A 12,556-nucleotide genomic window follows, 5' to 3' on the forward strand; every position below is an offset into this window, starting at 1 on the left:
GAGCTGGGGAGAAAGTCTGATGCTTACTCTGTTCTAGGTTTCTCCCACCCCAGTGAGGCAGGCAAAACAGAAAAATAAGGATGTTTATTAAGGACATTTCTAGCCCACAGCTGGGGCTCATACTCAGCTCCATGAGCCACTGTCCGGCCTCATCCGCATTCAATGTGAATGACATTAGGGAGGCCGGGTCACAGGTAGATCTCATTGCCTGATTAAAGGCGCCACAGCAAGGGGTCCCTCCCATAAACAGGTATAGCTAGATACACTGTTGGGGATGAAGAGGGGAATCACTGGATTAATACATTCCTCTGCACCCTACCTAGACCATCTCACTCCTCCCCACCTCCCAGGACCATGGGTCATAAGCACCTAGTACCATGATGTGGGGAACCAAGGGAAGTCCTGTTACCAGACCCGAGTTATGGGAAAAGGAAGCCCTTCCCTTCTCACCCACCCCAGCCTGGGGGCCACTGAGGTAGAAGAGGGAGGGGCCAGGGCACTCTACTCTCCCTTATGGACCCTGCTCTGGACTTGCCCCTTAGGGAATCAGGAGCCTTTTGCTAGTATAGGAGGCTGGGACATCAGCCTAGACTGGAATGCTGCAGTTCTTCCCGAAGCCATGAGGGCACTGGCTGTCCCAGCCGACTCAGCAGCTTCGACAGCTCCAAATTGTGGTTCCGGAAAAACTCCGTAAGGAAAAGGCGGGACTATCAGGAGGAAAATGAGGACAGGAATAGTAAGGAGTGTGACATGGAATTAGATCCTGGAGACTTAGGGGGATACCTTGCCCCAGGCCTTTACTTACCTCAGAGTCCATATCTGGGTACCTCCGGCCTTTGCTCTTGCCTAGACAACGAGTCTTACCACCTTCAAGTCCCTGGCACCAGAATCCCTTATCCTCATCAAACCTGCTCAACAGGAAGAGGCCATTAGGTGGCAGAGGGAAGAGAAATCCAAGCCCCATAAATGCAAACCACCCCTCCCAGCTAACATGGACACGTCTGTCCTTGTGAGAGAGGGTAAATCCATGTCTCTTCCAACCTGCTCCCCCATTTCCCCAGAAGACTTCTCCCCTGGGTCATGCTCTCCCACCTGAGGGTCCGTGTGTAGTTCAGAAAGGGTGTGATACCCAGGAACTTCTGGATGCTCTCCATTGAGGCTGCTGGATTGGTACGCAGTTCCTGCCCATCAAGGATCAGCAACTAAATGGACAGGGATTGAATTCCTTAGAAGCCTCTGGGCTGAAGGGAAGAGGAGGGGATGGGGGGGATCCCAATGAGGGCTACTGGGGGATTGTACCTGTCCAGAGGGGTAGTAAGTCAGCCAGCGTTGTAGATGGGTAGAATAGTAGCCAGGGATAAGACAGCGGTTCTGCAGGGAGCGAAGTGCCAAAGAGACCTGGGGGGAGGCTGAAACTACCTGGTAGAAGGTATAGTTCAGAGCAACTGGGTCTCCACGTGCTCGCTGGTGCTGAAGGACAAAGAGTAGGAAGGGAAAGGATTGATGATTTGACAGAATTATTCTGTCCCTATTGTTGGTCTGGTGACCAGACACATAGGTTTCCCTCCTCAAGGCACTAGCTTAGTTTTCCTACCCTCATTGCTCTCTGTCTCTCTAGCAATCCCCACCTCCCTCCCTTAAGCACCAGTGTGTCACTGGCTTCAGGCAGACCTGGTACCAGGAGTAGGCCCTGTCAGCAGGGTTGGTGAGCACAGTAATGATCTTGGCTCGTGGCAGGAGGGCAGCGCCTCGCCGTGGTACAACCTCCGAGTCAAAGTATGTGGCACTTTTTTCAAATAGGAAGTCAGTGCTGGCATTGGAAGGGACAGGGAAGAAGTCCATGTACCTGGGAAGTAGCATAAAGGAAAGGCAGAGAAATATGCAAAGAATGAAGGGGCGAGGTGTCTGCTGGTAGAAGCTGAAATGAGGTTTTGTGGAAGTAAGGGTGTATTCCAAGGGGTCATAGCTCACCAGTCAATGCCCTTATGGTAATTAGGGCCGTTGAAGAACTGAATCTCCTCAAAGGTGCTGGGGCTAGGGAAACTGCTAGTCACAGCTGGGTGCAGGCTTAGGAAGAAGTGAATAGCTGTGGTCCCTAAATGAGAGACAAAGACTACATCACTGTGGTAGAGAAGCCAGCTTGAAGGACCCCACCCAACCCCTGCCCCATACCAAACTACAATGAGAGAAGCAATGATGAGACAGGCCCAGGGAAGGGTTAAAACAGTAGTTCTCAACCTTCTCACTGTGCATCAGTCACTTATGGATCTTTAAAAAACTCCACGAATGATTATGATGTACAACTAGGCTGAAGAATCACTGTCCAGGGACAGGATTGACGAGAGGGTGAGTGTTCTGCTGATGAGTGGGTGAGTACAAGAAGGGAATTCCTTGGCAAAAGAATCCTTTGGATTTAAGGCAGGGCAAGAGAAGCTGACTAAGAATGATTCACCTGTCTTCTGGGGCCCTACAATGAGGAACTTGGGGAGCCGATCACAGGTTTTCTCCTTGGACCAGATATCTTTGTGCCGCTTGTCATCACAGGGATTCTGAAGGGAAGACCAAAGTATCAGATAAAGCCTCTCTTTCTCTCCAGACTTTACACCTAGCTTGTCTCTGGTCTGCCTGAGCTCCAACCTTACCTGCCAAAGGGGGCTTCGCTCCTGAGGGAAGAGTTCAAAGTACTTTTGTGCGAGAGGGATGGGAGGAAGGGTCTGCAGGCGCAGTCGTGTCCAGCACTGGAGGAAGCGCACCAGGCTCTCAAAGGTGTACAGGCCCAGCCGGTCATTTCCATAATTGGACAGATGGGTCATAAAGATGCTGATCTGCAAGGGGGTGCCTGCAAGTCATATTTGTGGAGTCTACCCTACCTCAGAATCAGCTTTGGTGAGCAAAGGCCCCAGCCTGCAGACACGTTGGCTCTCCAATCTTCTAGCCCTTCCTCTCAGCACCTTACCGGATTAAGCAGCACTGTCAGAAAGAGCTCTCCACCCCGGATGCTACGGTCCAGTTCACGAGAGCCTCCAGGATACTCGTTATAAAAGATTGTGTGAGTGAAGAGGCCACAAGTCTGCCGGGGCAGCACCTGGAGGGGGAAGAAGAAAGAGGGATAGATGAGATTTAAAAAGTAGAATAAGAATTAGATGAAGGACAAAAGTCCTGAAGCATTGGAATTTCCTTGGTTTGTCGAGGACTCAGCCTGAAGTTATAGCAGGAAAGTTCTTGCTATGTGCAGGTTACAATTTTTTACCCCCTATTAGGTGGATGAAACTGGACTAGTAGTTGACTGGACATAGAGCAATACAGGTTGAAGGCTAAATGCTGGGAGACTGATTCAAATTTGTATTGCGAGTCCCTCACCATAATGCCATTGTGAATGAAGCCACGGCGGTAGCGGGCAGGGCGGAGATGGGGATACTCCTCAGTACTGGTCACCTGGATGCCCCACACAGATTTCCAGGCCTCATAGAGCTGCGTGTGGATGGGATACACGCCCGAGTGGTGGGGGGCCACAGCATAACCCAGATCCGTGGGAATCCCATGTTCCTGGGAATGGCATAGACTCTCACCAGGACCCGGTGAGGTTTGGGGAATAGAGGGTAAAGAGGGTGGGGATGCCTCCGCAGAAAGAAAAACAGAAAGGGTAAGGTAAGGGTACCCCTTTAGGGGAAGGTTGCAAAGGAGGCATTATCTTTGGGAGAAAATAAGGGGAAAGGATCCAAGGGTCTCACCAGCGCAAACTGTTTGTTGAGCCTCATCTGGTCAGCCAGTACGGAGCGATTGTGGAACAGGTGTGGCTGCATGTGGCTCCACATGTGGGGGAACCACCAGAACTCTTTGCGGTGCTTCAGCAGCATGTCGTCCCCTGCATCTTCCTCCTCTGTCCCTATGACCACATACTGACCACTGACACCCACCCATCGCCCACAGCGAGTCAGCCCCTGTGCTCTCCTTTGTTCTAAAACACTGACCACTTTCCATCCCAGGGACATTACTGACCCCTACCCACCTAAGACTTTCTATTTGCTGCACTGCCAACCTGCCCTCCAGCCACCCGTGCTAACCTAAATTCACACCCATTACTAGCTCCTCACTGAAGTCTGATCCCAAGCCTTGCTCCTTTTCTCCAACTTGTCTGCCCAGGGAGAGAGACAGTGAAAGGATAGACCAAACTAAGATCAATATGCTGAAGAAGCAGGGGGATAAGCTCACCAGTATGATAGAACTTGCCCGAGAAGCCTAAGTTGAAGGTGAAGTTGGGGACCAAGGTCCTGAGTTTGTTCTGGGTGTTCAACAGGGCCTAGGAAGGGTAGCAGGGACATGAGAAATCAGGAGAAAGCAGACTGAGCAGAAGAAAAATGAGAAGTAGTGTTATTCCTGCCTGGAAAGGCAAGGAGTACCTACGACAAGTTTAGAATCAAGGAAGGGAGACTGATAGGACAAAGCTTCAAACAGCTTCCAAGGAAGGAAATTTGAGTGAGGAAAAAGAAAGGACTGACCTCAACATCAGCCACCTTCATGCGGGTACCCTCCTTGCCTACAAAGATGTCATCGATGTCCACCAAGATGTAGCGCTCAAGGTCCAGGCAGAGGCGCTTGCCAGTGAGGTATGCAACTGCATCAACGAAGACAAGTTTGTGGAGCCAGAAAGAAAGGCCATGGCCAAAGAGCACACGCTGGATGCCATCATGAAGCCCCAGGTCCTGTACCACAGTAGGAAGCCGGGCCCGGCGAGGCATCGCTCCTGGCACAGGTGGCTCAGCTGGCCGGAGGCTGGCAAGAAGCACTGGTTCATATGTGCTGTGATTGGATTGGAAGATGGTCCAGTCATCACCAGGCAGTGGCCCAGGATCCAGACGGCTGGGACGCGTGAGATGCAGTAAGGGGGCAGAAGGATTCACTTGGTAGTCCCAGAGCCCCAGGTTTGAGTGTAGAAAAAGGGGAAAGCCCTTGAGCTGGGCACTCAATAGGCTGTGCTCGTGGGCTCGGAAAAAGCCAATGATGCCCACACCATACTCCACACAGTACCGGTCTAGAAGTTCCCGACTCCAGGCATCCAGGTTGACATACTTAAGCAGGTTCTCATAGATGACCAAGATATAGCGGCCACGGGTATGATCAGTCAGTGTGGGCATATCCCCTCGGCCAGGTGCCAGCTCAGTACTATAACGAAAACGACTAGACTCCAAAATGGCCACAATCTCCTGCCCCAGCTGGGAGTATGCACTTTCTACAAACACAAGGACCACGGGTTCAGTTCGAGCTGTCTCTGGAGGCCTGGGGGGCCGAGGTGGGACTGGAGGCCGTGCAGGACCAGGGCCAGTTGCCCCACCACTGCTGCAGTCTCCCAAGGGCAGGGGCAAGGGTTCCTTGGCCTTGGGGCTGGTGGACACGTAGTAAGCCAGGAAGCCCATGGAGCCCAAACTGAAAGCGATCAGCAGCAGTATGAGGCGGTGCAGTTCCAGCTGCCGAGCTGGGCGTACCACCTTCCACAGCTGGAGCATGGCGGGGAAGGGGAAGCAAGGATAAGAACCACCTCAGGGGATGGGAGAGGTAGGAGCTCTATAGGCTGAGGCTCTCTAGGAGGTTGAAAGGATGGGAAAATAGGGGAAAGGGATTCCCTCAGTCAGTTTCCTGAAGAGGTGGAGGCAAGTCACCTTAGTAGAGGGTAGGGGAGGTAGAAGGGACAGCAGGGGGCAACTTAACAGAGTCCATTGGTCTCAGGTCACCATGGCACCCTGGCCCATGGCTTCAGGTTACAAATCTGGCCAGGCTCCACCCTAGGCCCTGGATGAGCTCCTCACATCAGAGGTCAGCAAAGTTCACAATCACTGCCCACACTATCTGAAAGACAGAGAAATTCCTGGGTTACTTCTCCCCTTGAAACTGTCATTAATCTATCCGCCACCACCACTACCATCCCCATCTCTCTTACCTCCTGCTCACTGGATGATTTGTTATCCAAAACCAAGCTCCTACAGAAGAAGAACACAAGCTAAGCTCCATACCTTGGTTTCGCAGCTCATTCCCTTTCTTAGAATACTGTCCAAATTCTCCTCCCTGAGGTAGACTCAGAGCTCAAACAAGAATACTCAAGCACTGGAAGGGAACAAATCTCCTATCAACAAGAGGCCAAACAGCCCAGGAGGCTGGAAAGAAATTCCTAGCCCCTGACATGAGCAGTTGGTGAGCCAGCCAGAGATCTGGTCTTTCTAGGAAGAAGGGATGGAAAGCCCCAGAAGTCTCGTGTTCTAACGACATATCAGATAAGAGGGAACTCATGAGTCTTTTAATCTTCCCTATCAATCACTGCCAATATCACAGCCTAACAGCACTAACGAATTTGCAGTCAGGTGGACACTATGGTGGGGGAATTTAAGGGGAAAGAGAGAGGCTGCTAGCTAATAATTTGATTAACCTCTAAGCCCCAAACTTGGAGACTCTCATTTCTACTGCTTATGAAAAGATACCCACCTACTGCCCTTCACCTCACCTGTGCCAGTGTCAGGACAGAAGATATCAAAGTAGCCCCAGAGCAGGTCACATCACTGGGACCTGAGAAAAGTCAGAGAGCTAAATTCAGAGTCCCTTTCTCTGTCCACTCCAGTTCTCCTTCCTCGCTTTGCCTAGGTTTCACTACAACCCCCATACCTTAACAGATCAGAGGGGTCCCTGAGCTCCCTTAGAGAGACATGAGGGATTTGGAGTCCTGTTACAAAAACAAAGCTCTAAGTGGGGCTGGATGACAGAGCAACAGGAACTTAAGTAGTGTCCAACCAACAAGAGGGGGAAAGAATAAGGACAGTGTGATCAGAAAACAGTTTTAAGACCTAATTTGGAGACTTTTAAAAATTCTTTTTTTTTAAATAAACAGACTGCTTCTGGAAGCTTTACTGCCACTCTCCCCACCTTAGCCACCCCTAGTAAGGCCAGTTGCTGGCAATCCCTCTCTACTGCCCACCCCCACACATACATATCTCAGGGGTGATTAGACAGACAGGGTCCTTCAGAATTGAGAGATGATTTAAGAAGAGTTCAGCTTTGGCCTGGGTAACATTAACTGACATGAGAAGAGAGCTAAGAGATAGGATCAAAATGATGAGCGGAAGGGGTGAATCCTAAGAATTAGAAGGAAAAACACAGGAGTGAGAAGTCACTGAGGTTAAGCGGATACTCAGGATGTATTACTCATAATGTTAACAGTAACAGTCAACATTTATTGAGAGCCACTCTTCCAAGAGCTTTACATATATATAATCCTCACACCAGACCTAGGAGGTAAGTACTAGTAATATGCCTATTTCTCATATGAGTAATTTGAGGCCCAGGAAAGCTTGGTAACTTGCCCAGGATCACAGCCAGTCAGTGGAGGAAGTGGGATGCCAATTCAGGCCTGTCAGGCTCCAGAACCCGAACTCTTAACCACTGCATTTTAGCTTCATACCTAGGAAAAGCAGCAATATTTAGGGAAGGGGTGTTGAGGGAGCTGTTGGGTTTGGGTGTGGAGTGGGATGGTACATGCCCAAGGAGGAACAACACTGGGGGATGGGGAGCTGGGAGTGCAATGGGGTTACTGATGAGGGAGAAACCAAAGGGTCGCCCCGCCCTGGGCTGGGAGACAGCAATACTGCTAGGGGTGGGTGAGGGCCGGGGGTGTGGGGCTGCGCCCGCCACAAGCAACGGAGGCTGCGGGAGGAGGGGCACCGCCCGGGGACAGCGCAAGGTGGGCTGGGACGCCGGGGCCACGGATGAAGGGGCTCTGTTGAGGGGAAACATGAGGTCACAAGTAGATATGAGGCGCGCCTTGGATGTGGGACACTAAAGGGGACGGGCAAGGGGCGCGCTGAGGAGAGTCTGGGATGACATCGAGGCAGGCACCAGGCTGGCAGTCCCGAGGGGAGGAGGGGCCCCGCAGTGAGGGGCGAGCTGAGGACGATGGGCAGCCACGAGGGGGGCTGGTGGACAGGACGGAGGGCGAGGGGCGCCCTGGGCCGCACCGAGGGGCCGCCCGGGACGTTCTTGCGGGTGGTTGTGGTGGCAACACCGAGGGGAAGCGTATGAAGGGAGGAACTGAGGCCGTCTGTGGAGACCACACTCTGAGTTGGGGGTTCTCCTCAAGGGTGGCTCACCCGGCGGGGTGGGCGGCGTCTCCGCTGTCCCCGGGCTCCGCCGCGTCCCGGGGCTGCCCGGCTTCCCGGCTCTCAGGCCTCGGGCCGCGTCGCGGCGGCTCCGCCATATCCAGGCGGACGCTCGGTCGCAGGCGAGCCCAACCACCGCTCCCACCGAGGCGGGGGAGGCGGCGCGCTGCCGCTCTCGGCACCCGCTCGGGTCCTCGCTGGCTTCGGGTCTGGCAGCCGCGCGGCCGAGATGACGGGAAGCCGAGCGGTTTTCCCCAGCGCTCAGCCAAGCCGCGGCCTCTGGGACGACGGCTCCGCGCCCAGCCCTCAGAGGCGCACCCCGCCTCCCGGCCCGGTGGCACAGTCTGGCCCGCGTCGGGCGCCGCGGCTGGCGGAGTAGGGGCGGGCCGAGAGCACGGGCTCGTCCACTCAGCCCTGCCGAGGGGGCGGGCGGGCCGGCCCACTGAGGGGCGGGCCCTGATGCGGGCGGGGCGAGACTCACACCCACCCCTTAATGGACCACATCCTTCCTCCCCACCCCAGACTCCTCGGTAGCCAGGTGGACGGGCTGGGGGCTGAAGAGTTTATGAGGAAGTTTCACTCCAAAGTGGGCTCAGGAGTGGGAAAAGGTGTACATCCTTCCATCTTGAAGCCTCATAACCCACGCTACTAAAATCAAAGCCACTGGCCATTAGCCTCCAACAGCAGTAACACGATGGACTGTTTAAAGGTTATTTTATTAAATATCTTCAGTTCAAGGTTTCATTGTAACAAAGCTATGAAGGATCTACCAACATTCAGAACAAACACTATTTTTAAATTATTTCTATGTCATCATGCAAAAAATCTGCATCAAATGCCTTCCATTTCCTGTTTCAAAGGTGATTTTTTTTTTAATAGTCTATTGTCTATAGATGCTGACATTAGCCCCAGAAGAGGAAAAAGAATGCTAGAGAAGTGGGGCTGGAGCAGCCTTATGAAGCTATGGGTCTCAATGAACTCTAAGACCATTTGTCTTCAAGCCAGCAAATCCAAACCCTGTGGTGAAGGTGTCTGCATGCTGGCACTGCGGGCTGCAGGGCAGGAAAGGGGTAGGGCCCAGGGGCTGGAGCATGCATGAGGTGCTCGGAGGAGCTCGGCCAAATCCAAGCACCAGCACCCATGAGTTGTCTCTCTTCTCAGCTGGCTCCAAGATAAACCTGTAGCTTTGCCTCTTCCCCCAACTCCTATGCCTGCTGAAGGTAGTTCCAAGGAGCTGGGGTTTACCCACCATTACCCTCAAAGTGCAGATATTTTTGTAGACAACTCTACATGGTTGTTTTGGGGAAACCAAGGCCATGGCCAATTGTTTCCCCATTATCTTCTCCTCTATCTGCTTATAGATCTTTCCCTGCTGGAATGGGACTCCTTGAGCACAGAGAAAGACAATGATTGTACAGGTGGTGACTCTGGACACCTCTTTTGGGTGCATGCAGGTGGGAAGGGGGTGATGCCCATGCAGATTGCCCAGCAGTAAGTTTATACTTTAGTTGGTTAGTAAAGAGGCCTCTTTAAAGAGGAGACCTCCTCTTGCCAGAGCCATCAAGTCAATCTCAAAGACAGGAAAAGAGATGGGCGTGCAGCAAGGGAAGAGTAAGAAGAGAGGCAGCCCGGAGGGCAGCCTGAATGCATAGAAACAACCACCACCTCTTATCCCACTGCCTCACTCCTCCCATCCCACAGGGGCACTTGGCAGAGGGCCCAGGCCCAGATGAGGGTCAGCACGGGGACCACCACCAGGAAAAGGCAAGATAAAGATGGTCCAAATCACAGAAACAGAATTGCCAAAGACGGTCCAAATCAGCACAGAAACAGAATTGCCAAAGGCCACAAGGGGGAGCTCTAACCAGGGCCTGGCTCTCTTTTTGCTTAGTTATAAGAAAACAAACATGAAGCAAAGTGGCAACCCCTCCCCCTTCCCAGCTGCAAGGATCAGGCCTCAATATCAGGGCCCGCGTGCATTGTGCATCCTATAGAAGTGGATGAGTAAGTGAGTGCATGTCAGACTAACACGAGGTTTGCTCATCAGCTTGGTAGCGGACACACTCTGCAGCACCAATTCTCTTCCCTTCTACACTAAATGGAACAGTACAGCAACGTCCGGGCCCTCAGTCCTGAGGCCACTGCTTCTCAGCTGCCTCTGTAGCAGGCTGGGCGCTCTGCGTTCTCTCCCAAGTAGGTCTGATGGCCACGATGTTCTCCACAGCCTCCTTCTATGTGTCGAAGCAAGTTCTGAAGAAGTCCATTTCTAAGCCTGGGGTGGGTAGGCCACCTCAGGGGCTACAATCATGTCATGGCCCCAAAGCTCTGTCAGAGTTCTTGCCTGGTCCCCCTGAGTCCACAGGGGCCAGAAGTTGAGCTCCCCTTTTCTTCAGGGCTGGTGGGTGAGCCCGCTGCTCATGCCAGGACGGGCGTCACACAAACTCCTGCCTTCTTGCCGACCCAAGGTCTATCGGTGATTTTAAAATGCGTCATGGTACGGATTCCTTTTTTTTTTAAAACAATCTTTTTTTCTTTTTTTTTTTTCCTTAAATGTAAAAAACACCTCGGTACAGCAGAGACAGACACGAAGGGCAGGCGGGAGGGCTGCATGCAGGGGCGTGCATTGGCTGCTGCCGCTTTGTAATTTAATTGTTTTAAACCTCAAACGAACAGGACTGCCGCTGTCACTCAGGCCCTCCAGAGCCACTGGCTGCGAAGGTTCAACCTCCAGCTGGGATCTCCTAATGCCCCTGTCAAACAGGAGAAAACATGGGAACGGAACAGAGGACAATGAGCATAACACAGATGAGTCCTAGGGACATATCACATGGCCAAGCCTGCCTGAGAAGGTGGAGGATGGGGGAAGGGCTAAAGCTGAAATACAACATTGCCTCACATTTGCTGAGCACTTACTAAGTGCTTTATTTAACCGTCACAACAACTCAGTGAGGCACGCACCGTTCTTTCCCTCTTTTTGACAGCAGAGAAAACTGAGGCTTAGGGAGAGGAAGTAATCTGCCCGAGGTCACCCAATTTGGAGTCATGGAGCCCATCCCAAATCTGTCCGACCTCAGGGCATAATTCATTACAACCTCACTGCCAGCCCCTGCCACCCCTCTGGGATGGCCCACGTCTCCACCCGCCAATGCCATGTCCCCACCTCCTCTTCCTCCTCTGACCCCACCTGTCCCAGGTCCCCCTTCAGTCCCCCAGGTGCACCTGTGGCTGAGCTCACTGCAGCGGTGCAGCAGGGGCCCCTGAGCAGTGATAGTGGACATTGAGCCACTTGCCATCCCGGCGGTGCCAAACCCGGGTCTCCTCCGACTGGCTGGTGCGAGGCCGACCCTGCCCGTCGATGTACTGCGTGAGACGGATGTAGGCGATGCAGGCGGCGTCCTCCCCGATGACATGAACGTGTGGGTTCAGGATGGTGGTGTGGATGGGCTTGCTGTTCTTGGACAGGACTGCAGGGGGCAGGGCAGGGTGGCAGGTAGGAGGGCGTCAGGCCTAGGCGTCCACGTGTCTTCCTCCCAGCCCGCACTTAGGAGTCTCACCCTCCAGCAACCACTCAGAGAGTCTCCAAGCTCCCCAGATCCCCTCCAGAGCCCAGGATACCCCATCGCATTATCCGAAAGAAGAGAAAGCCGGGTAACAATGATGAAAGCGGCTACTGTTTTAATTAGCCAGTGTGCTGGGGGTTTTCCATGCACAAGCTGTACTCTCTGGTCGATATTATTGTCTTCATTATCAGATAAGGAAATATCCTCAAGGAGGTTAAGTAAACTGCCCAAATCACACAAGGCTTGAACTCAGGATCAACTGACTCTAACTAAAGCCTATGTCTTTCAACTCTGCCAGGCCGGTGCTTAGATTTCCTAAGGGTTGGTTTGCCCCTGGTTGGAGCCACAAAGTAAAATCATGAACTTAAAACACTCAAAACTGATGTGACTAAAAAAAGAAAAGAAAAAAGGCACTGAAGTTAACATAGAGTCCCCAAAGCACCAAGCTCAGGATATGCTCAGGGTTCCCAAGATCCTTGGGGGGAAAGGCAAATGAAGTTGGATTCCATGAGCAGAATACACTGTGTAAACTGGGTTGTTTTTATTGAGATTCACATTGTAGCTCAATTCAAGTGTTATATGGAGCCGTTCCCTAGAGCTTCGATGAGCTCTGGAATTGCTGCTGACTAGGAGAATTACTCAGATAGCCTAGGGTTTACATTTACAACTGAGACGCAGAAACCAGTAGAGAAAACAGTGATAAGATGAAACTCAGGGCAGGATGGGGAAGATCCAAGATAAAGTGGAAAAGAGTCAAAAATTGGGGGGGGGGGGGGTGGCAGTCCTTGAGAGGAGAGATCTTAAAGATGTGTGATTGGTGGCAAGGGAAGAGGTGATGAATGACTCAGTTTCTTCATG

The 12,556-nt window shown here is 52.5% G+C and overlaps 2 protein-coding genes across 26 annotated transcripts in view; both read right to left on the reverse strand.

Moving 5' to 3' along the window:
- Positions 1 to 69: 69 nt before the first annotated feature.
- Positions 70 to 6,556, reverse strand: NDST2 (N-deacetylase and N-sulfotransferase 2). 2 transcript variants are annotated; one of them, XM_037804278.1, is made up of 15 exons: positions 6,494 to 6,556; positions 5,936 to 5,975; positions 4,500 to 5,844; positions 4,213 to 4,300; positions 3,732 to 3,886; positions 3,361 to 3,546; positions 2,957 to 3,085; positions 2,643 to 2,825; positions 2,453 to 2,549; positions 1,972 to 2,095; positions 1,672 to 1,846; positions 1,300 to 1,470; positions 1,093 to 1,202; positions 806 to 908; positions 70 to 707 (listed from the first exon to the last, which is right to left on the reverse strand). In XM_037804278.1, the coding sequence occupies exons 3-15, from the start codon at positions 5,502 to 5,504 to the stop codon at positions 582 to 584; spliced, it is 2,652 nt and encodes an 883-aa protein (XP_037660206.1). In that variant the 5' UTR covers positions 5,505 to 5,844; positions 5,936 to 5,975; positions 6,494 to 6,556; the 3' UTR covers positions 70 to 581. The 2 variants fall into 2 exon arrangements, with proteins under 2 accessions (XP_037660206.1, XP_037660207.1); XM_037804279.1 differs by lacking the exon at positions 3,361 to 3,546.
- A 2,279-nt stretch (positions 6,557 to 8,835) lies between these two features.
- Positions 8,836 to 12,556, reverse strand: part of CAMK2G (calcium/calmodulin dependent protein kinase II gamma) — a 52,525-nt gene continuing 48,804 nt past the window's right edge. For 21 of the 24 annotated variants that reach the window (XM_037805442.1, XM_037805445.1, XM_037805441.1 and 18 more), the window contains 2 exons: positions 11,358 to 11,602; positions 8,836 to 10,888 (listed from right to left, as the gene is read on the reverse strand). In XM_037805442.1, the coding sequence (XP_037661370.1) occupies positions 11,370 to 11,602 (233 nt within the window). In that variant the 3' untranslated portion in view covers positions 8,836 to 10,888; positions 11,358 to 11,369. Of the gene's footprint in view, positions 10,889 to 11,357; positions 11,603 to 12,556 lie in introns of those variants that run through there. The other 3 variants (XM_037805462.1, XM_037805454.1, XM_037805464.1) reach the window with 2 other exon arrangements.

The sequence above is a fragment of the Choloepus didactylus genome, chromosome 15 (assembly GCF_015220235.1).
Source record: "Choloepus didactylus isolate mChoDid1 chromosome 15, mChoDid1.pri, whole genome shotgun sequence".
NCBI classification, from domain to species: domain Eukaryota; kingdom Metazoa; phylum Chordata; class Mammalia; order Pilosa; family Megalonychidae; genus Choloepus; species Choloepus didactylus.

What these genes read in the sequence shown, in the direction of transcription:
- NDST2 (XM_037804278.1), bottom strand. Translation starts at nt 5,504, where the DNA reads ATGCTCCAGCTGTGGAAGGTGGTACGCCCAGCTCGGCAGCTGGAACTG. An exon ending in AGCGAAGCCCCCTTTGGCAG is followed by an intron (nt 2,550 to 2,642) that starts GTAAGGTTGGAG and finishes TCTTCCCTTCAG; the next exon opens with AATCCCTGTGATGACAAGCG. An exon ending in ACCCAGATATGGACTCTGAG is followed by an intron (nt 708 to 805) that starts GTAAGTAAAGGC and finishes TCCTCCTGATAG; the next exon opens with TCCCGCCTTTTCCTTACGGA.